The sequence below is a fragment of the Panthera uncia genome, chromosome B1 (genome assembly GCF_023721935.1).
Source record: "Panthera uncia isolate 11264 chromosome B1, Puncia_PCG_1.0, whole genome shotgun sequence".
In the NCBI taxonomy this organism is placed as follows: domain Eukaryota; kingdom Metazoa; phylum Chordata; class Mammalia; order Carnivora; family Felidae; genus Panthera; species Panthera uncia.
Genome location: NC_064811.1, coordinates 71,066,305 through 71,089,920, shown reverse-complemented (window position 1 = coordinate 71,089,920; position 23,616 = coordinate 71,066,305). Strand labels below are relative to the sequence as shown.

Genomic DNA, 23,616 nt, shown 5'->3' with positions numbered 1-23,616 from the left:
TTTGTCCACTGAAAGAGAGAACTACACGCCAATATCCCTGATTAACATGGATGCAAAAATTCTCAACAAAATACTAGCAAATTGAATCTGACAGTACATTAAAAGAATCATTCACCACAATCAAGTGGGATTTATTCCTGGGTTGCAAAGGTGGTTCAATTTTTGCAAATAAATCAACTGGATACACCACATTAATAAAAGAAAGGATAAGAACCATATGATCCTCTCAAATGATGCAGAAAAGGCATCTGATACAGTACAGCATCCATTCTTAATAAAAACCCTCAGCAAAGTAGGGATAGAGGGAACATACCTCAACATCATAAAGGCCATATACAAAAAACCCACAGCTAATATCATACTCAATGGAAAAATACTGAGAGCTTTTCCTCTAAGGTCAGGAACAAGAAAGGGATGTCCACTCTCACCACTGTTATTTAGTACTGGAAGTCCTATTCTCATCAATCAGGCAACAAAAAGATATAACAGGCATCCAGATTGATAAGGAAGAAGTACAACTGTCACTATTTGCAGATGGCATGACACTATATAGAAAATCCAAAAGATTCTGATAAAAATTTGCCAGAACTGATACACAAATTCAGTAAAGTCACAGGATACAAAATCAACATACAGAAATGGAATGGAAGCAGGCAGCAGAAACCTGATGGGTTTTTCTGCTTTATAGTTAACATGTCTCTGGTGATCCTTTTGAGTGGCCCATAGAGCAAAGGGACTAATATTGTCTCTCTCTCTATATATATATACGTCAATTTCTCTAAAGTTTATCGTAAGTTGTTCAGCTTCAGTTTGCAGGACTTCAGGAAGAAGGGCAGTTTTAGTTCTTAATGATTTTAAGATAAAAGAATGGGAGAAGATAGGAAGGCTTAGTTTGGAGAGATAGCTCCAAATAGCCAGATAGTCAAAGAAACCAGAATTCAGGATCCAGCCCAGTTTTATAGGCAAACAGCAAACCCTCAAAGATAATTAATCAGAACTAGAATCTAACATCTATAAAGGTGTGTTTTTGAAATATAACCTTTCTCTCTAAAGTCACCTTCATTCCTGTCAAAAATAGCCCAATAAAGACTAATTTGTTTGTAAAATAAGTCCAGTTTTAACAAACTTGGCCTAATTATTTACCTAAGTATTTACATAAGTATTTATAGCAGGAATAGTAATTGAATATATAGATTCTTTTAAACCTGTTTTGTTGAAACTTTGTAATGAATTTCAGTTTGAACCTTTAACATTTTTTAAGGCCAAGAGTGAAACCAAATACTTGCCATAAGATTCTACTATAATACCTATAGATTTGGGTGAATTCCTGTCTTCTTGAGGTCCCCCACATTTCCTGAGGTTCGTGCTTCTGTCAGGAAGTGATATTCTTTACTCGCCTGGTAAAGCTGCTGGGAACTCTGTAAGCACGGTATCAGGCCAACACCTCCTAGGGGCTTTATTGGCTCCATAAAGTCAATTTCAGTTCCTTAAAGCTGTCTGGTCATATCTGAGTCTACACATGTGTCTCTCAAATATGACATTCCAGTCAGAGCCTTGGTAATATAACCAGTGTTTCCAATGGTGTCCTGTAACAAGGAGAACAGATTCTTATTGTACTTTTGCAAATAATTATAATTGCCATGAAAGCAAGAATAATTATTGAGAGTTTCTAAATTCTGGAGGGTTCAGGTAGGGAGAAAAGATAAATGTTTTTATGTGTTCACAAAGGAATATTTTATCATATTTTTGTAAATCATAGATATTTTAAGAGAAGAAGTTTCCTTAAATCTGGAAGAGCAGAGAACCAGCAGTTTTAAACTACAGTTGTAAAAACTATAATCATTTTTTCTTAATTCACTTAGTCCCATGTTATTAATTTCTGTTTTGTTTGAGTGCAGTTTTTTTGGTTAGTCCTGGAAATTCTTAGTTTAGTTTTGTGATCTTAAGGGCATCAAAAAACTATATTTGTCAAAAGTCCTTTTCATGAATCTCCTTGAAGATGAAACAGATTTTGTAAGAGCATCAGACAATAACTATAAATGACAAAAGACTCAAAGATGGAGATGGTTAAAGGTCTGATGAAAGTTCATTATAATACAGTTGACAAGGAAATCCAGTTATTTCTGTGACACATAACAGTTTAATGTTTCAATAATTGGAATTTGAAATGATGACATTATACCAGGACATATTAAAACTTTAGGAATTTTCTATAATTTCTGGAACAGTTATATAGCATTTACCCACATAATACAATCTAAGAAGGTTTATCATTATTTGTTTGACAGTGCTTCCCATGTAACTTAACATCCAAATAAACAAGGCTAAAGTTTTTGTGAAAAACTTTATTTAGAATTTAAAGTTTTGGGAAGTTTGTTAAAAATATCAAAAAGTTTGAAAGCACATGCCTAAATAGGATTACAGATCATTACAAAACTTAAGTTTTAAGTTTTAACCAAAATGGCACTAAGAGATTCTATAGAAGGTTAAATAATTCTTAGCAAAACTCAGCTCCTTTAATATTGACAAGTTTTAGTTTTCTTTGGTAATTAGAGACCTGATAAAAACAAATATAGAAACCCTTGTTTTTCTAAGCAGATAAAGAAAAAAAATGTTGTAATTTCTTATCAAGAGCAGATCAATAATCTAAGTAAGTCTTATCTTTTTAACAGAGAGAAAAACCAAATTTTAATTTTATACTGGTGTACTTTTTTTCATTTTAGGTTTTTATTTCAATTCCAGTTAGCTAAGCATCTAGTATTATATTAGTTTCAAGTATACAATGTAGTGATTCAACAATTCCATACATCACCCACTGCTCATCACAAGTGCCCATCACCTATTTAATCCATCCTCCCTAGCCCTCTCTCCTCTGGTCAATATCAGTTTGTTCTCTCTAGTGAAGAGTCTGTTTCTTGATTTGTCTCTCTCTCTCTTTTTCCCCGTTGCTCATTTGTTTGGTTTCTTAAATTCCACATATGAGTGAAAACCTATGGTATTTGTCTTTTTCTCATGGACTTATTTTGCTTAGCATGAAACTCTATAGTTTCGTCCATGTCATTGCAAATGGTAAGATTTCATTCTTTTTATGGCTGAATAATATTCTAGTGTGTGTGTGTGTGTGTGTGTGTGTGTGTGTATGTGTGTGTGTGTGTATATATATATATATATATGTATATATATATATGTGTATATATATATGTGTGTGTCATATATATACACACACACATATATATATATAACATCTTTATCTATTCACCAATTAATGGATACTTGTAAATAGCATTGTTTTTTAAATTTCTCTTTCTGTTGCTTAATTATTGGTATATAGAAATGCAACGGATTTCTGCACATTGGTTTTGTGTCCTGTGATTTAACTGAATTCATGTACTACTTCTAGCAGTTTTTTGGTAGAGTCTTTTGTTTTTCTGTATACAGCATCATGCCATCTGCCAATAGTAAAAGTTTAACTTCTTCCTTACAGATTTGGATGCCTTTTATTTCTTTTTGTTGTCTGCTGTTGTGGCAAGGATTTCCAGTACTATGTTGAAAAAAAGTGGTGAGAGTTGGACATCCTTGTCTTGTTATTGATCGTATGGGAAAAGGTCTCAGTTTTTCCCCACTGAGTATGTTAGCTGTGGGTTTTTTGTATATTGCCTTTACGATGTTGAGGTATGTTCCCACTATCCCTGTACTTTGTTGGGAGTTTTTCTCATGAATGGCTGTTGCACTTTGCCAAATGCTTTCTCTGTGCCTATTAAAATGATTATATGGTTCTTATCTTTTCTTTTATTGATGTGATGTATCATGTTGATTGATCTGCAAATAGTGAACCACCAGGAATAAATCCCACTTGATCATGGGAATGATTTTTTTTAATGTATTGTTGAATTTGGTTTGATAGTATTTTGTTGAATATTTTTGCATCTATGTTCATCAGGGAAATTGTCCTGTAGTTCTCTTTTTTTGTGTGGTGCCTTTATCTGGTTTTGGTATCAGGGTCATGCTGGCCTCATAGACTGAATTTGGAAGTTTTCTTTCCTTTTCTATTTTTTGGAATAGTTTGAGAAGAATAGGTATTAACTCTTCTTTGAATGTTTGGTAGTATTTGCCTATGAAGCCTGATCTGGGACTTTTGTTTGTTGGGAGATTTTTGATTACTGATGCAGTTTCTTTGCTGGTTATCAGGTCTGTTCAAATTTTCTATTTCTTCCTGTTCCGTTTTGGTAGTTTATGCATTTCTAGGAATTTATCCATTTCTTCTAGGTAGTCCAATTTGTTGGCATACAATTTTTCATAATGTTCTCTTATAATTGTATTTATGTGGTGTTGGTTGTGATTTCTCCTCTCTCATTTGTGATTTTATTTATTTGAGTCCTTTCTCTTTTTTTGTTAAGTGTGGCTAGAGGTTTACCAATTTTATTATTTTTTTTAAAGAATCAGCTCATTCTATTGTTTTTTTAGTTTCTATATCATTTCTGTCTGCTCTAATCTTTATTATGTTCTTCCTTCTGCTGCTTTTAGGTTTTGTTTGTTGTTCATTTTCTATACAAGTTTACTTTTAAACTTGTTTATTCTGAGCATAGTCATTCCTGACAATGCATCAAATTCTTTTCCCCTTCACAGACCTTCTACAACTTTCCTTTTCTTTTAGACTTTGCCATAAGCTTTCCCTCTGTAAAACAATCAGTCTTATTTTAGGACAAAATTATTTTTTTTCTCTCAACAAAAATGTATTCTCATTCCTTATATCTTTCTTGCACATCTTCTACTTTCCTACATACAGAGTTGCTTTCTTTGTCATTTCCAGCAGTCTCCATTACATTTAGCAGAATTTTCACTCTTAGAAACCTTAGTCTTCAGTGAAAACTAAGTAGTTAGGATTTTGAACTGTTACACTAGAATTCTTTACATTGGCAAATTTATGAACACATTTCAGTTTTTAGAAACGTGTTTTTTTCATAGTATAATTTTCAATAAAGGATACAATCATTTAGCAGCAGATCTAAGTATTTTTAGTTTCTCGGTAATAATACAAAAGCAGAAAAGCCTTGTTTAGTAATAAATGTTTCCGGATTTTATCTTACTTGGAAAATTAGATACCCAATGAATTCAACCCAATTTTTCATTTAGCCTAGCAAAAGTTTTAACTTACCAGAGATTTTGAAAGCTATAAACCTTTTTATGTATTTAACCTTTGCTTTTAACAATTACCCATGAGAACTTCATGAGACAGACAAAATCCAATAGCATTTTAAGTTATTTTTGCTGACAAATTGCAACAGATAGAACACGAATTGAATAAATTCAGGTAGAATAAAAGCTGATTATTATATTTTATGTTGATAACTGCAAAAACGTGTCTATTTTAATTAAAGCAGCCACCTTGAGTTAGCTTTAATACCGAATACGTTGCACCTGTGTTCACTTGAAAGTCAATCAGTTTGTTCCTGTTCTCCACTGTCAGTTTTACCTGGGGCTTCTGTGGGGAAGTCTCAAGTGAGTGGTTTAAGTCCAAGGGAGCCCTCGGGCCTCTTCATGCTGATTTGGGAGCTGCTCCAGTTTGGACCTTCATAAGGAGGGGGCCCAATAGCTTGCGGTGCTTTGTGCTCCTCGACAGTGACGGTAGGATGAGCAGGAGTGGATAGCGCACGAGGCCGTGGTATAGGAGCCGCCTATGTGAGAGACCCGGATGGTGGTACAGTAACAGGACGGGGCGGAGGCGGCAGGGGTGCTGCTGGCAAGGTCAGACGCATAGTTTGGATTAACGTTACTTTATCTCCATCTCCTGTGTTTTCCTCCTGCAAAACCAGCTTTTTTTCTCTGGTTGCTTTTCAGGCCACTGGAGGAGGTGGAGGAGCAGGCAGTGGGTTGGTTGGGCATTGGCTGGTGTTTGTGTTTAAGAGGTGTTTTTAGGATTTGCGGTGTCTGCCTGTCTTGCTCCCTTTTTCTTCATTTTTTTGACTATTGAGAAGTGGGTCAGGTGTCTTAAGTCTTTGTCTATCCTTATTTCTTTGGCCCATCAGTTGGGTTCCTTGCTGTGAGGCATCTTTATTATGGAGTAACGTAAAAGCCAGAGTGTAGGGAATTTTATTCCAGATCATGTGAACTTGAAAAACATTTGAGTTATTTTTATCTTTCTGAGTTCTAGAATGCCCAGTTTCTAGAGCTCTTGCTTTTAAACTAATTAAATAGAACTCCTTTACAGATTAATTTTAGCAATACCAATTGGAGGTAGAGAAAATACCTCATCTGTAATGCGTATAGACATTTACACAAACAAGGTGCACACATAATTAGCCTCTGTTTCAGTAATATTTGTGGAGAGGACATCTAAGACCCAACTTCCAAATATCCTCCTTTTATTAAAACAAATCTGATTGCAAGACAGCAGGATACTTTCTGGATCCATTAACTAGTTATTTTCCATTTCCAGTAAGAACTCGGTCGGTTTTGTCCAAAGATATGAAACGCTACAGCAACGAACAAACCGAATGAAGCCCAGAGTACCTTTGTGAGGGTTGGGTCCTCCCCAAAGCCAGGGGTTCACTGGTTACACCAAATGGCTCCCTAGTTTCTAGCTGCTTAGTCTTATAGCTGGCTTTCTCTAATAGTGTACACAAGAAAACTAATCCAGACATGTCGAAGAACCGCATTTGGGATTTGAGACTCAGGTTATCCTTAAATTTCCCCATCAGTAAGCACTTGCCGTGTGTAGGCTTCACATGTATTGTACGTACAGCCTGCCAGAGTTTCCTGTGGGTGGTTGTTGGTTTTCCAGCAGCGTTAGGCTTTTGAAGCACAGTTCCCCATTCGTTTTAGTTTCAGTTTTATTTGTAGAATAAGGCTTGACTAAGATCTAAGGATATCAAGTGTGGTGGGTTGAGAGGGTGCTGCTTGTGAGAGTTACTTCCAAGGACCGTGATACACCTTCTGATGTCTCTGGATTTCTCTCAGTGAGGTAAAAACCATCGAAGGGGCTGGGAGCACTGGATGATCTGTCTTTATGTCTGTGTCCCTGGACCATCCAATCATTAATTACCTTATTAGATGGAACATTCCTATGGGACCCCTGCAGGTCTTGAGGAATATCCTCTGACACTTCCATTACAGGCTTTCAGTCATCTGAAAGGATCATTTGGCCAGAAGTAGCAAATGTCCTTGCTGCTTAGAGCTGAGTGATTCGGTCTCTCATATTTCTAACCAGAAAATTTACTCAAGCCTTACACTGAAGGTATAGCAATTAGTATAATGCCAAATTAAAACATCCAGCCCATCAATTCCAACCCCTGTAGGTTATTCCCACCTGAGATCATTCCTGTAACTCTCAACAGCTTGAATAAAAGTCAGGACCATCAACTCAAATTGAGGAGGTGCAGATATCAGGAGAACTCACCCGATATATCTATGAGGTGCTGGGGGTTCACAGGGGTGCCTGTGCTGGTACCCAGCGCCTGAGTTGCTCGGAGGTATTGCGAGAGTTTCTCTAATATCCTGTCCTTCTATGCCAAGTAACATTGATGCAAAATGAACAAATCTTTTTAAAATTTTTAAAGAGAAAAGGAAAGACGAGCCCAATTTAGCACAATAGCCCAGGATACATAATCTTGACAAAGAAGAGAGTGCTTTGGGGAAGCAACATCTGGTGCAGTGTTCTACATGTTTTTTTACATGAAGAGTTACACATCATGATGATGAAGGGCATTCCAGAAAGTTACAGACTTTATGTTTTCAGCATGTGCAAGGCTGTATGATTTTAATCTTATGGGAACTAAGAGGTTTCTTTTGTTTTTCCTATCTGTATGTTTGATGTTCCTTTTTGGTTGTTTTTTGAATGAAGCAGACATGCAATGTGTGCTCCAGGCAGAGGTAGAGCCTATGCTTTGAGGTTTTGCCAAGTCATTTTGACCTTGGTGGGAAATGTAAAGTAGAGCTTCCCTGAGAGCCCAGGAGCAGGGTCCACAAATGTTAAAAGTTAAAAATTTTCTTTATCATTGGCTGCTTAAATATTTGCTCAGATTTTTAGCCTCTATCAGCTTCTTTCTGCCTGTTTTTTTTGTTTGTTTGTTTTTTTGTTTTTTTGTTTCTGAAATTTTCCCCATGTGTCTGCAATTTGCCTTGAGAGGAAAGGGCACAGAATGCTGGGTTTGCCTTTGCATTCTCTCCTTTCCAGGATTTTGGTTCTGCAAGTCCTAGCTGCTTTGGTTACTCTAATCACACAGAGCTCTTCAAATAGTTGCATGTTACATTTTATCTACTTTTACAATGTTCTCTTTGGAGGATGCTGGGTTTGGAACAGCTGCTCCATCATAGCCAGAGAGAAAGTTCTTCATGGATAACTTTCATTTTTATTTATTTTTTTAAATTTAATTAATTAAATTTATTTTTCTTTTAGAGAGAGAGTGCGCGTGAGCAGGGGAGAGGGGCAGGTGGGGTGGGGAGAGAGAGAGAGATTGAGAATCCTAAGCAGGCTCTATGCTCAGCATGGAGCCTGATGTGGGGCTCCGTCCCACAACCTTGGAATCATAACCTGACCCGAAATCAAGAGTCAGATGCTCAAGAGACTGAGCCACCTGGGTGCCCTGATAACTTTGATTTTTAAAAATTAAAACTGGGATGTCAACTATACTCTAACAAAACAGAACACTAAGTTGATGGTCATTTGACATTTCAAACCTAGTTCACAAGCTGTTAAGTTCATCTTAACTTTAGTCTAAATCTTTTAATTTTTTTTTTTTAACGTTTATTTATTTTTGAGACAGAGAGAGACAGAGCATGAACAGGGGAGGGGCAGAGAGAGAGGGAGACACAGAATCTGAAGCAGTCTCCAGGTTCTGAGCTGTCAGTACAGGAGCCCAATGTGAGGCTCAGACCCACAAACCACGAGATCAAGACCTGGGCCAAAGTTGGGTGCTTAACCGACTGAGCCACATAGGCGCCCCTAAACTCCATTTATAAACTTAATACTCTGTTTTTGTTCTAAATTCTATACCTGCTTCATTATTGGTTTGATTTTATTAATAGTTTTTCTACTTAATTCTAAAACTTCCTAGAATTTAAATATGTTCACCCATCATGGAAATGATTATGTCATCTCAAACAGTTTTGGAGCTTCTCTTCTTGGCTGATTGAGGGAGCATAATAGTCAGGGATATAGAGTCTGGAGCAATAAATTCAGAGAAATTTCTCTTGTCCCTGACTGCCTGGATTAACTCCCTTTTTATAATAATAACTATGTCAAGAACCCAAAATGAAACAACAAAAACAGGTGATGGTAATCATGTGGTCTGCCCCTAATCTTGAGATGTATCGTAATATGATTTTCAAACCAGGCAAGTCTAACTCCCACTTATCTTTTTCCTGTTTTATGAGTTTTGATTAATTTTCATTGTCTGTATTTACTTATTAGATGTTTAATTAACAACTAATTGAAGTTTACGCATTTGGAGTTGTGTCTGCCCTCCTAATATAGGTCCCATGGTTGTTCTTTTCACAATATAGCCTGTTCATTGGAAATGGAACTATTTATTGCATTGTAGTTTAAAATCGACTTGTTTTTAAAGCATGTTTAATAGTGTATTTTATTGAACCCACTGTACCTAAAATATTTTTACTTAAGCATGTAAAAAAAGGACTAATCGGGTATTTTACATTCTTTTAAAAAATTTAGATCTCTATTTTTAATTTTTCTGAATAGAGATAAAATTGACAAATACCATTACATTGGTTTCAGGTGTACGATATAATGATTTAATATTTATTTATATTGTGAAATGATCACTGTAAGTCTAGTTAACATCTATCACAAAGTCACAATTTTTTTCTTGTGATGAGAACTTCCAAGATCTGCCGTCTTAACAACTTTCAAACATACAGTGCAGTGTTATTATCTGTAGACACCATGCTGTATATTACATTTCCAGGATTTATTTATTTTGTAATTGGAAATGTGTACCAAAATGACTTGTTTTAAGTGTACTGTTAACTGGTATTTACAATCTGATTTATCTGGACTATCAACTTATTGTTGCTTTTCCCTCTACAGAAAGGCAGAAACTCTCCAGATGTCTTCCAGTAATGATGAAGTTTTTATCCCAATGTCCCGAAGAAACACCAATGACCTCCCCAGGACAACCTCCAATGACCTGAAGACATTTACCGAAGTAGCTGTGTTAAGTTTTCATAACATCAACTATCGAGTAAAAGTGACAAGTGGCTTTCTTCTTGGTCGAAAAACAGTTGAGAAAGAAATATTAACAAATATCAAGTATGTTCATGAACTTGTATTAAAACAGCTTTATTGACCTACAGTGAGCTTGACAGGTTTTGCTTATTGCAGATAAAGGAATTACATTTGTGTACAACTCTATACAGACATACAGACACGTGCTTTTATTTCTTGTGGCTGAACTTGGAGTGAAGTGGTTGGATCCCATATTAGGTGTGTGGTTAACTTTAAAGGAACTGCCAAATTGGGAAAGTGGTTGCTCTATGTGCATCAACTTTTGTTTGAGAAACTGAACAATTAATGTGTCGTTTAATTATTTCTGGGTACACCCCGTGGTTTCCTGAATGGGAATGGCTGTATAATTTACTGGTTCTTGGTTGTGGGGATATAATTATCATCTCTGAACTTTAGTTTTCTCATCTGTGGAACAGAGAGAAGACCTGCTATTGTACCTTATGAGCTAGACACTTTTCGGTACTTATGTCCTTTATGTCCTTTATGTCCTAGATGCAAGAGCCAGGTAGTGGAAATGACAGTATATTGTAAAAGTACTTTGGTTTTCAAATACACTTGTTTTAAATGAGTGTTCCATTTATACAGTAATTTGTACCATTTACTTAATGCTTCTCCCCATTATATAGGCAGACAGAGTCTATTTACATATAAGACAAACTATGGCTTAGCTTAAGTGATGCAGTGGAATTCCAAGAGAAATTAGGAACCAAATCAATACATTTAACTGTATTTTAGAATCCAAATCAGTACAAAACTATGGTTTTCATTCTCTTCATCCAGGGCGAATGCATCATGTCATGGTGGAGTGGGCGGTAGAGTGGGGAGAGAAAAATGAGCATTTATGTAGAATCTAGTTGGTCCCAGATATCTCTACTCTTTCACAAATGATAGCCATCAGGGTTTTAATGTTTTTCTGATGTCTACAGAAGTGAGCTTGATTTTTCCTGTCTGTGGAGGGGGGAGTGAGTCTAGGTATGCTCAGACAGCATAGTCTGTTTGTTTAATAGGGGCAATAACTACTCCTAGACAAAGAAAGTAACTTTTTCGGGCTCTTTTATCTGTGGGCAGGGAGACTCTGGGGATCTGAGATCGACTGGGTTACCAGGAGGCCAGGTGCTTTGTAGGATTAGATAGAACTTTGTCCATGGAGTAATACCTACTGTCAAGCTTACTTCCTTGTTGCTTTTGTGTGTTAGTTGAGAAACCCTGAGTAGGAAAATAGGAGAGGAATGGTAGATGCAAAGTTTCCTTTCTGAAAAGCTGATAATTTTTTTGTGGAACATCATAATCAAGAAAATGTTGGTCATGTGGTGCCTGGATGGCTCAGTCAGTTGAGTGTCTAACTCTTGATTTCAGCTCAGCCCACTATCTCACTGTTTGTGGGTTTGAGCCACATGACCGGCTCTGCACTGACAATGTGGAGCCTCCTTGGGATTCTCTCTCTCTCGCTCTCTCTGTCCCTCCCTCACTTGTGCTCTCTCTCTCTCAAAAATAAATAAATAAACTTAAAAGAATTAATACTCAAAAAAGAAAATGTTGGTCACTTCAGATTTTGTGCTAAGTGGAAGGTAACAAAGGACCTGAATATGTGCAGGTTGAATAGATTTAAAATGCGTGCTGTGCAAGCATATATTTATCTTGCTTATGTTTTAAAACTACTAGATTTAGTAACTTGGTACTGTAAAAGTGTCATCTGTTCAAGGCTTCATAAAGTTTTATGGTTCACTGGTATGCATTTCAGCAATGGATGAGTTCATCCTTGCGTGCAGAACTAGGTTCATAAAAACTCAGTCAAATCTTGTAATTCTTTATAATTTTATAGTTAAAAGGACAGGTGGGATTGGTTTCCTTGTTTACTCACATGTCTGGTTTAGGGATCACTGAGAAAGGTCATCCCTGTTTTTGCTGCAGTGATTCTTATGTTTCCCCTATCTGTTGATTTCAACTAAGTAGAGTTTCTGGGATGGGGAAAGATTGCTTCCATAAACCTAATTTTTGATTTGTGTTTGATAGCACTGCCATCATTCACAGTAGTAACTGTATTTCAAGAAATCTGATGAGAATCTTGAGTTTTGTTTTTCCTTTGGACATTTTGTAATCTCATTTGTAGATCTAAGTAACTAGAACCTGATTTCCTCTGTCGGGGGAAGAAGACAAAACAAAATCTATTAGCATTCAAAAAGGTAAGATTTTACTTCCTCATGAAAAACCTTTTTGTTACACTTAGTTTGTCCCCATATCCAGTATTTGGGCTTTCCTTCACGAAGGTTGAAGATCTATGGAAAAAATAGTCCATACCAGTAGATGTGTGGATATTTTTTAATCTCCAGGGAAATTTGTTATACTGTTTCAGGATTTTTTTAATTTATAATTTATTTTGACATAATTTTAAAAAGTTTTGAGGTTTATTTTTCAGAGACAGAGAGAGACAGAGCTTGAGTGGGGGAGAGGCAGAGAGAAAGGGAAACAGAATCCAAAGCAGGTTGCAGGCTCTGAGCTGTCAACAAAGAGCCTGATGTGGGGCTTGAACTCATGAACTGTGAGATCATGATCTGAGCCAAAGTCAGATGCTTAACTGACTGAGCCACTCAGGTGACCCTATTTTGACATAATTTTAAACTTAAACCTTGCACTTTTTACTCAGATGCCCCACCTGTTAACATTTCACTGCATTTGCTCGTTACTTTTACTCTTTATATACCCATTATCATTAGTATTTTTCTAAAAGCAAGCTGTCCATATGGTGTTTTATTATCCTTAACTCCTTTGGTGTATGCTTTCCAGAAATAAGGATCCTCTTTTATATAGCAACTCAGTCATTGTTTTGGAGCAGCCCAGGGGAAGTGCAGCCTCATAGTGAATGCAGTGGTGGGTGCTAAGGGACTGTCCGTCAACCACGCCTTTAACATACTTAACTAACCACCACATCATGTGTCTTTTGTCTCATCCAACCTGGTATTTTTCTGTCTCACCCTTGAACCTTGATTACTTAGTCATGTTGGTGTCTACCAGCCTTTTCCGCCGTAATGTTACCATTTCTACTTTGTAATTGATAAATACTATGAGGGGAGATACTCTGACATTATTCCAAAACTGTAGTCCTCATTAATCTTCAACCCACCAGCTTTAGCCCCCATTGATTCTTCCTTCCCAAGTCAGCAGTAACAATCACTATGATAGCTATCAAAAGGTGATTTTTCTGTTTTCATCCAACTCTTCAGTATGGATTAGATTGTAGTCTACTAAAAGAAAAAAAAGCTCTATTCTTCCTTTCTTCAGTCATTTCTTTATATCAGTATAGACTCATGGATTTCATATTCAATACCATTCAATAGTATTGCATTATTATCATTATTCTTCTTGATAATCTTACTGTTCCTGATTGGGTCAGTGGGAGACCTTTGCTTTTTTTACCTTGTTCTTTTGATATATTTTCTCATTTGAGTATTTTCTTGACACAGCAAGAAGTTTCAGACTCCCTGAATACTTACCCTGCTTCAGACCTGGAATTAGCTGTTGTTCCTTTTCATGGAGGATGGTATTTATAAACCAAGATCTGGGTGTTTGGAATGTTCGTTGCCATTGGGATGTCATAGCTTCTAGGCCTTCTCAGTGGGTAGACCTAGGGAACATATATATATATATATATATATATATATATATACACACACATACATGTACCTAAAGCTTTCTATATCTGTGTATATAGATTAAAACTCATGACTTCTCAGTAATACCTTCAATTCTAATTTTATACCTAGGGTTCTTTCTACATTTCTTTCTTTATAAAATATCTCAAAAAATAAAAAACCTGGTTCTCATTATCCTTAATATACTTACTGATTTGCTTACTTTTCTTATTCCTTAATATAAGTAATTACCCTGCCCTCTAGCTGTCACCTCTGTTCCTTCCATCTCCCTTCACAGCCTGTGTTCTGTTAGCTGTCAAGAAGTTTTTCCTACTTCTTGACATTTTTTTAAAGTTTATTTTTATTTTTGCAAGAGAAAAAAGAGAAAGAGTGCATGTGTGGGGGGTGGGGGAGGGGGAAAGAGAGTGAAAGAGACAATCCCAAACTGACAATGCAGAGCCCGACATGGGGCTCAGTCTCTCGAACTGTGAGATCACGACCTGAGCTGAAATTAAAAGTCAGACGCTTAACCAACTGAGCTCCCCAGGTGTCTTTTGACATTTGTTTTTATTGAAAACTTTTTTTTTTTTTAGCTTTCCTGTAAGTAACTGTCATTTATAAAAATGTAGAGACTCATTTATTCAATACATTTTAAGTGTCTATGAGGTGCTTGGCATTGTATATGATGTTAGTGACACAGTTATGTCCTCTGTTCCAGAAACCTTCTAGTCTAATGGTGGATTCATACAAGTAGAGCACTTTACTCTTTAGAGGGACAGATAGGGGGATTAGAAGATACCATGAAAGCCCCTAATCCTAAATTGGAGGCCCAGGGGAATGAGAGAGAGAGTGAAGAGTGTGTGTGTAGAACAAGGTAGGGAGGGAAGGTAGCTCCAAGCAGTGGGAATGGCATGGACCTCTTCATAAAATGAGACCAGAGGATTAACCATTATGCACTAAAATGTGATAGATGTGACATGAATCCTTTAGCTAGGTTTCATTTGATGTATTCAATGATCTACCCATTGTACCACTGTGCTGCATGCTATGGTGGGGTGGGGGGTGACACAAGATTGCACCATCTTGTTGACAAAGTTTTACAATACAGTGAGGGAGATTTTCCTGCATGTACATGCTGTAAAGCAGTAAATAAGGGTGGGAAATGAGTTCGGAGGGATGATAGTAGAGTGGAGGGCAGGGTGGGGAAACAAGGGGATTGTAGACCATAAACCAGAACAAACGTCAACAGACTTTCTATAAAGGGCCTTATAGTAAATATTTTCATCTTTATGGGCCATACATCTGTGTTGCAAATAGTCAATTCTGTCATTGTAGTGTGAAAGCAGCCATGGACGTAAATGAATGAGTGTGGCTCTGTTTCAATGATACTTTGTTTATGAAAACAGAAAACAGGTGACCAGCTCTTTTTTGCTGGCCCTTGGACTGTAAACTCCAGGAGGCCTAGGACTTTGTTCTATTCTCTGTCCCATGTCCTAGAAGAGTGTCTTGTACATACTTAGTAGTCACTGGATAATTGTGTTGAATGAATGGAGGGAGAATTAGCCACTGCTCCCAACTGGAACTCTTTCTTGCATTTGTGGTTGTATGTTATTGTTGTTTTCTGTAATGCTAGGGTTTAGTGCCAAAGTAAGCCCAGCTTGGGGACCTATAAAATTGTCCTAGAACATTCACATTCAATTTTGGGCTAATCATTTAGGATTAGTTGGTCTTTACTTGAGTAAATATTTTTAAAACCTGGAGATTTTTTCTGATAATGAAGTCTTAGTGAATGACAAGCTTATTTCTGGTCATTTTAGAAACAGTTACTAGGTAGCTATTAATAAAGAAGATGAATCAAGAGCTACAGATAAATGCATCTTGAAAGTTCACTCAGCCAGTATGTCTTTTTACTTTTGGGGATGGGGGGAAGAGAAGAGGTCATTGAAAGAATAAGAGATTTTTCTGTTCTACAGCTTGTTCCTAGTTTACCAAACTCATTGTATTTGTGCAGTGTTTCTGTGCGAGGCACCACAGTTGAGTAACAGAGTGAAAGCTACATTTCACCCTAGCATCCACCAGCCATTTTACAGTTGTGACAACTTAAGTTGTCCCCTACAGAAAGTGGCATCTATCACTTCTACACTGAGAATTTCCCAGTCCAATTACCTGAAACTTTATAAGGAAGAAAATGATACATATTGAGAATATATATTTTACTATTTCTAATTTAGTAAAAAATTTGTGAGGGTTAAGAACGGGTGATGTGTTTTTTGTTTGTTTTACCTGTGAGGTGCTTTATTCTAGCCATTGACTTTCTACTTCAGATATATTGTTTTTTAGTCTGAGTAGATTTAAGCAGTGAGAACACTCTTACTGGGGATTCTAGAAGTCCATTGACTTGTTAATTGTGTAGAACTTGACTAAGTAGCAAATGAGGTGACTTGAAGATAATGTCACTGAACATTAGTTAAGACTGAAGGTCTTTACACTGTGTTTGGGGGGATAAATGTTAACAGAGATGTTTCACTAGACTCTGCTACTTTGAGGAAACTTGAACTTCCTTGTGTACTTTTTCAAAAAATATAAATGATTTAGAGAAGAAGTGAAAGGAATTTAGAGGGACCCAAGCCATTTTTCTTAGATGTCTTGAGTATTGATTAACTTCGTTTGTATGTGGGACTTATGTTAATTGACAGTTCAGTGTCTTTTTCTTTTAAGAGTTGGTTTGTGCTTGTTTTTTTTTAATCACTTTCATTGAGTGTATTAAATGCAGACCCTAAATTAATAGAACCAGTTTTGAAACAAGCTATTAAATTGGTATGTCTCTGTGTTTACAGTGGCATCATGAGACCTGGCCTCAATGCCATTCTGGGACCCACAGGTGGAGGCAAATCTTCGTGAGTATAATAATATAAGTCAGCTTTTTCTTTGCAGTTTAAATGTGCTTTTCAAGATTATTTTTACATGAGCATGTATTTGTTGAGCATTTGCAGCCTATCTAGTCTGGTTCTAGGCTCTGTGGGTAATGTGCAATAGTGCTAGCTTGTGGTTGTTTCAAGGACCGGGAAATCTTATTTGGTCAGCTTACTAACAGGACATGATAACAGGACATGATTGGCATACAGCTGTTGGCTATGATTTGAGCTATGGGGAGAGAAAGGAGGGAGAAAATATAAAGTGGGGAGATGGAGCCAAAGGCATAAGTTAAGGCCTGTGTCTTAGACAAAGGAGCACATTGCTTGCCTTGAGACCCCCCAAGGTCACAGCCTGGAAGGTTCTTTCGGAAGTCTGTGCTGGATCAGCCAACAGTGCCTCGGTTTCACGTCTTTGGGCTTTATTGTAGCATATACTAAATAAGGGAAGGTAAGAATTTAAAAATATACATAATTTTAGGTAATCTATAGACTTTCTTGATCAGTTAATTTTCTAACTTGAGCAGAATTTGGATTCAGTGGAGCCGAGAGATACAGCCTGAGTTGGAGAAAAACCACAACGTATATGTCCTCTCATAGGTTGTTAGATGTCTTAGCTGCAAGGAAAGATCCACATGGATTATCTGGGGATGTTTTGATAAATGGAGCACCTCGACCTGCCAATTTCAAATGTAATTCAGGTTATGTGGTACAAGTAAGTATTTATGCATTTTTTTTTTTAGCTTGCTTCTATTTTTATGTGGGCAAGTACCTTGGCTGATAGTTCAGTGTACTTCCAACTGACTATATGACATGCTCATAGAACCAGTTTTCTTTCCACCAGCTTTTCATAATCCCCCGTAAGATTCAGAGTAGTGTGAAATGAAAAGGCAGGGAGAATCTGGAATATAACCATGGTAAGGGCAATGGTATCCATTCTAGTTATCATTTCCATAAGACACTACTGAATTCCCTTTTGGCCCTACCTTCACCCCTGTCCTTCTTCGAGCTTAGAAAGATGTTCTGGTAAATCCTGTATAAAGCAGTCTGACATGTCTGCTGGTAATAATCATAATGACCTGTGTCTCTTTGGGTGTACCGATACAGAATGAAAATTATGCCATCAGGCTTTTTCAGCTGTCTATATGTGAAGTTGTTGTCATTTGTATGATTGCAAATACATCATTAGCTAGGACTTTAAATTGAGTGTGTTATTCTTGTGGATTACATTACATGTACTTAAGGGTGATGGTATTAGAAAAGACCTAATACGTGTTATTCAAATGCCATTTTGCTTTAAGGATGATGTCGTGATGGGCACTCTGACGGTGAGAGAAAATTTACAGTTCTCAGCAGCTCTACGGCTTCCAACAACTATGACGACTAATGAAAAAAATATACGGATTAACAGGGTCATTCAGGAGTTAGGTCTAGATAAAGTGGCGGATTCCAAGGTAATGTGGAAAAAACAGGATCATAGCTGGCAAATAGGATCTTACCTGTGTGGATAGTGTAACTCTTATTCAGAAGTTTTCTATAATATGTGTGGTCAAAAGTGACTGCTTTGTGTAAAGATGAGAAAAACATAATATGGAGATGGAAATTAGCCAGAAAAAAACTAAAAGTGTTTGAACCCTGCAAATGAAGTGTGGCAGTGTGCTCTAGTATATAGAAGTGTCTTTGCAAAGAGCACAAGGCCCTTTCCATGTGATGATAGCTCTTGACGCTTTCCCACACCGTTTGTCATGGGTCATCCACTGTCTTTACACTAACTTTCCTTCTTCCTGTTTTCTTTCCCCTTTTAGCTCTTCTTCCTCTTCCTCCAGGAGACTTTGTTCCATTGCTTTTGAGGTATATTTCTGGAATTCTTAAATGGCAAAAATCCAAGGGTTCTGGCTCTACGTTTCACTTTGCTATAATTTGGCTTTCAAAATTATATTTAGTCAAAGTAGAGTTTCATTCCTGTTTTTTTAAGCTTATTTATTTTGAGAGAGAGTGTGTGCATGGGAGGGGCAGAGAGAGAGGGAGAAAGAGAATCCCAAGCAGGCTCCACACTGTCAGTGCAAGGAGCCCAATGTGAGGCTCAAACTCACAAACCCGTGAGATCATGACCTGAGCTGAAATCAAGAGCCAGATGCTTAACTAATTGAGCCATCCAGGCACCCCTAACTTAGGGTTTATTTCTAATTTGTGTAGCATCCCAGTCGTTTTTCTATAGCCTTTCTTTTGGTACTTTTGTCTCTTATTCCCCTCTCCTCTTCATATCTTCCTTTCTTCTGCCAATATTTACTTACATATTGTCTGTTATGTGCTGGGCTCTTAGGTTTTAGAGATAACAGTTTGGGGCCAGAGAGACAAAAATAAATCCTTTTGTGGTTGTGCAGAGTCAGGAGGAAGAAATGAAATGAATGAGAGAACTTTACAGTTGATGACTAGGGATGAAAGATTTGCTGGGAAGACATTTGAAGCTTTGGGTGAAGATGAGCTTTTTAGATTGTGGTGGCTGTAGTTTAGCATTCTTTATTATTTTAAAGATTTTATTTTTAAGTAATCTCTACACCCAATTTTGGGCTCGAACTTACAACCCTGGGATCAAGAATTGTACCCTCTACTAACTGAGCCTGTGGTGGCAATAGTTTAATCCCCCTGTGAAATCTATCCTCGACTTAGAGATAATGAAGAAAGGGGGCATTCTGCTGGCTGCTGCTTCTTGTGATACTGACATTTAAAAAAAAAGGTTAAGTGTATTTTGCTATATTTTGCTTGGAAGCAGCACTCCGGGATGCCACTATTTACTACTTTTGTTTTATGAGTTTATGGGTTTGGGTTTCCTTTGCTTTGGCTCTGTTTTTCATTTTGTCTTTTTAGTAAGGTGCTTTCCAATCTTTATTTTTAGGTAAAACTTCTTTACAAATAGACAGCCATTGCCCTAACTTATTTGCATAGAATTCCTGGGAAATGAGCTGAAGGTAGTTGTTCACTTCTTAGAATTTATTTATCTAATTGATTGAAAATACTTTCAACATTTTTTTACTTTTTATGAAATTTTAAACATAGAATAGTCTGATTACTATCCTAATTGTATGATTATAGTATAATTAATATAATGGTATGATACTAATAACATTCACCTAGATCTCCCAGTTGTTGACATCTTATCCCATATGTGCTTCAGCTTTTTTTTCTGAAGTATTTTTTTGAAGTATTTTAGAGAAAGTTATAAATATCATATTTCACTCCTGAAAACTGATTATGCATCTTAAAAAAAAGACATTTGCCTACATTACCACAATACCATTATAAACTAACAAAATTAACAGTGTCTTAATATCAGTTACGTTAAGCCCCTATTCATTCACATTTTCCCAATTGTCTCCAAAATGTCTGTTACAGCTCAATTGTTACAAGATCCAGCCAAGGGCATCAGTAGCACTTGATTATCTCTTTGAAGACTCTTAATGTAGGAATTGCTTCCTACCTCCCCCCAAACCTTCTTGTCCCCTCCATCCCCACTACATACAATGACATCGACTAGTTGAAAAGACTGAGCCAAAAGAAAAGACTACAGTTGCCCTGTAGAATGTTCTGTCTTCTGGATTTGTCTGAAAGAATGAGTGAGGAATTCTGCAGTGAGTTGGGATATATGCAGGGTCAATTTGGGAAGCCTTATGGTGATTTAAGAAGTGCTAATGTGGTATAATAGAAAGTGAACTTTCTGTTTCCCAAACCACGCTGAGGACTTTTGGAGGGGTGAGGAGGGAGAGTGTAAGAAGATTAATAAATTATAGATGCTTTCCCCTTCTCCTCTCCTACCTTTATCTCCCTTTTGGTTTGTGATTTCAGTATACCAGGGCCAAATCTTTTACTATTCTAATTTGACTTGGTAAGGAATATATAGTACTGTTAAGCATGGCTTTCACATCAGGCTTAGCCACTTAGCTGATTTGAGCCTCAGTTTACTCATTTTATTAAAGCGAAACCTACCTCTTTTCCAACATTTTTATTTACTTGCTATTTTGAATAAGCAAGGGATGAGATATTGCCTCTTACAGGGTCAGCTCATTGTAGGACCTCCACAAACAATAGTGGCTGTGGTTGTAGTTGTTAATAATGATATTTGTGTTTTAGGTTGGAACTCAGTTTATCCGTGGTGTGTCTGGAGGAGAAAGAAAAAGGACTAGTATAGGAATGGAGCTTATTACTGATCCAGCCATCCTGTTCCTAGATGAGCCCACAACTGGCTTAGACTCAAGCACAGCAAATGCTGTCCTTTTGCTCCTGAAGAGGTAAATGCTATAGGAACATTATTCTCTCATCCATGCTGAGAGAATATCTGATCACCTGCTGTATATCAGGTGTTCTTCTTGGTATAGGGAATTCAGCAGTGAGTGCAATTTCTTCTGTCTTTGTTCAAGGGAAACAGTTGATCGACAAATATAAGCGTTTCAAGAAAAATGAAGCACGGTAAGAGCGTAGCAAAAGATGGCTGTAGTGGGGGTGGGGGTGCTATATTAAACAGTAGGATGGTCAGAGAAGACCTCAATGATGTGATATGTGAGCTGCGAGCAAGTAAGCAGGACCTGGATGTCTGGGAGAAGAGAGTCCTCCTTGGAGGGAAGAGCCAGTGGGTCCTGAGGCAGAGTGTGCCTGATGTGTTTAGAATATCAAGGAGGCCAGAGGGACTGGATGCTGGTGAACTAGGTAGAATGGGGATTGCTTATCGATTAGTTTGCTAGGACTGCCATAAGGTGGTATCAATGGACTGGGTGACTTAAACAACAGAAGTTTAGTTTTTCATATTCTTGGGAATCTAAAAGCCCAAGATAAGAGGGTCAGTAGAGTTGTTTTTTCTGAGGCCTTTCTCCCTGGCTTGGCTTGTCCGTAGTTATCTTCAATCTGCGTCCTCACTTAGATTAAGGCCCACATATGACCTTGTTTAACCATAAGTCCCTCTGTAAAGACCCTGTCTGCAAATACAGGTGTATTCTGAGGTCATAGGGGTTAGAACTTCAACATGAATTTTGGGTGGGGGACATAATTCAGTCCATAACAGAATAGAACATGAGATGGAATTGAGTGGGTGGCAGATTACAAAGGCTTTGTAGGCCACTGTAAGAACTGTGGCTTTTATTGTCTCTAGGTTACATGGGAAACTTTTAGGGAGTTCTAGAACAGCAGAGTGGCAGCTGTGTAGAGAAAAGACTGTAGTGCAAGGTGAGTATAAGGAAAGCAGTCAGGAGGCTGTATTAGCTCAGTGGAGATATGATGCTGGTTTTGACTAGGAATGGTAGTGGTGAGTTGGTGAGCAGTCATGGATTCTGGATCAATTGTAAAGATAGAACCAACAGAATTAGTTCATGAATTGGACATGGGAAGTGATTATTGAAAGAATGAGTTTCTAAAATTTGGGACCTGAAAAATGGAAGAATGGAGAAAAGATAATATAGATAATAAAAAAAATAATAAAAAGAAAAGAAAATAATAAAAAGAAAATAAATAAATAATAAATAACTGTTACCATTTATGTGCATTTGCTCTCCCTCCGTCCCTCCACCCCACATAGTCTTTTTCTGACATCATGTACCATCACCCCTAGATACTCTGGAGTATAACTCTAAGAAACAAGGACACTCCTCCTACAATTCCATCTTACACACCTCCCAGTCAAGGAGTCCACATTGCTGCCAGCACCACCGTCCAACCCATGAACTCCAGCTGGACTTCACCAGTTGTCCCAAAAGTGTCTCTTTCTCCTTTCTGGCTTAGAATTTTCTCCAGGAATGATTTTTAAAATATTTTCTAATTCTGAACAGTTCTTTAGTCTTTTCTGGCTCTCCTGTCCTTATCTGTCTTCAAGAGTACATTTCGTAGAGTGGCCCTCAACCTGGATGCATCCAGTGTTTCTCTATGACTAGACTCAGGCCATGAATTCTTGGTAGGGATACCACAGAAATGATGTTGTATTCTTGTGCAAAAATCAGGGGCTGTGTGATTTATTTTATTTTATTTTATTTTATTTTATTATTTATTTTATTGTATATTTATTGTCAAATTGGTTTCTGTACAACACCCAGTGCTCATCCCAACAAGTGCCCTCCTTAGTGCCCATCACCCATTTTCCCCTCTCCCCTACCCCCCATCAACCTCAGTTTGTTCTCAGTATCCAAGAGTCTCTTATGATTTGCCTCCCTTCCTCTCTATAGCTTTTTCTCCCCCTTCCACTCCCCCATGGTCTTCTGTTAAGTTTCTCAAGATCTACATATGGGTGAAAATATAAGGTATCTGTCTTTCTCTGACTCATTTCACTTAGCATAATACCCTCCAGGTCCATCCACGTTGCTGCAAATGGCCAGATTTCATTCCTTCTCATTGCTAAGTAGTATTCCATTGTATCTATAAACCACATCTTCCTTATCCATTCATCAGTTGTTGGACATTTAGGCTCTTTCCATAATTTGGCTATTGTTGAAAGCACTGCTATAAACATTGTGGTACCTGTGCCCCTATACATTAGCACTCGTGTATCCCTTGGGTAAATTCCTAGTAGTGCTATTGCTAGGTCATAGGGTAGTTCTATTTTTAATTTTTTTGAGGAACCTCCACACTGTGTTCCAGAGTGGATGCATCAGTTTGCATTCCCACCAACAGGGCAAAAGGGTTCCCATTTCTCCACATCCTCACCAGCATCTGTAGTCTCCTGATTTGTTCATTTTAGCCACTCTGACCAGTGTGGGGTGGTATCTCAGTGTGGTTTTGATTTGTATTTCCCTAACGAGGAGAGGGGCTGCATGGTTTTGACTTTTCCATGGGTGATGTTCACGACCATCAGCTG

The 23,616-nt window shown here is 37.4% G+C and overlaps 1 protein-coding gene across 1 annotated transcript in view; it reads left to right on the top strand.

Annotated features, from left to right (window-relative positions):
• The window catches only part of ABCG2 (ATP binding cassette subfamily G member 2 (Junior blood group)), a 131,886-nt gene that overhangs the window by 78,590 nt on the left and 29,680 nt on the right, over nucleotides 1–23,616 (top strand). Inside the window, exons 2-6 of the mRNA XM_049630039.1 lie at nucleotides 10,046–10,267; nucleotides 16,710–16,769; nucleotides 17,385–17,499; nucleotides 18,086–18,238; nucleotides 20,913–21,070. Of these exons, the coding sequence (XP_049485996.1) occupies nucleotides 10,065–10,267; nucleotides 16,710–16,769; nucleotides 17,385–17,499; nucleotides 18,086–18,238; nucleotides 20,913–21,070 (689 nt within the window). The 5' untranslated portion in view covers nucleotides 10,046–10,064. The remainder of the gene's footprint in view (nucleotides 1–10,045; nucleotides 10,268–16,709; nucleotides 16,770–17,384; nucleotides 17,500–18,085; nucleotides 18,239–20,912; nucleotides 21,071–23,616) is intronic.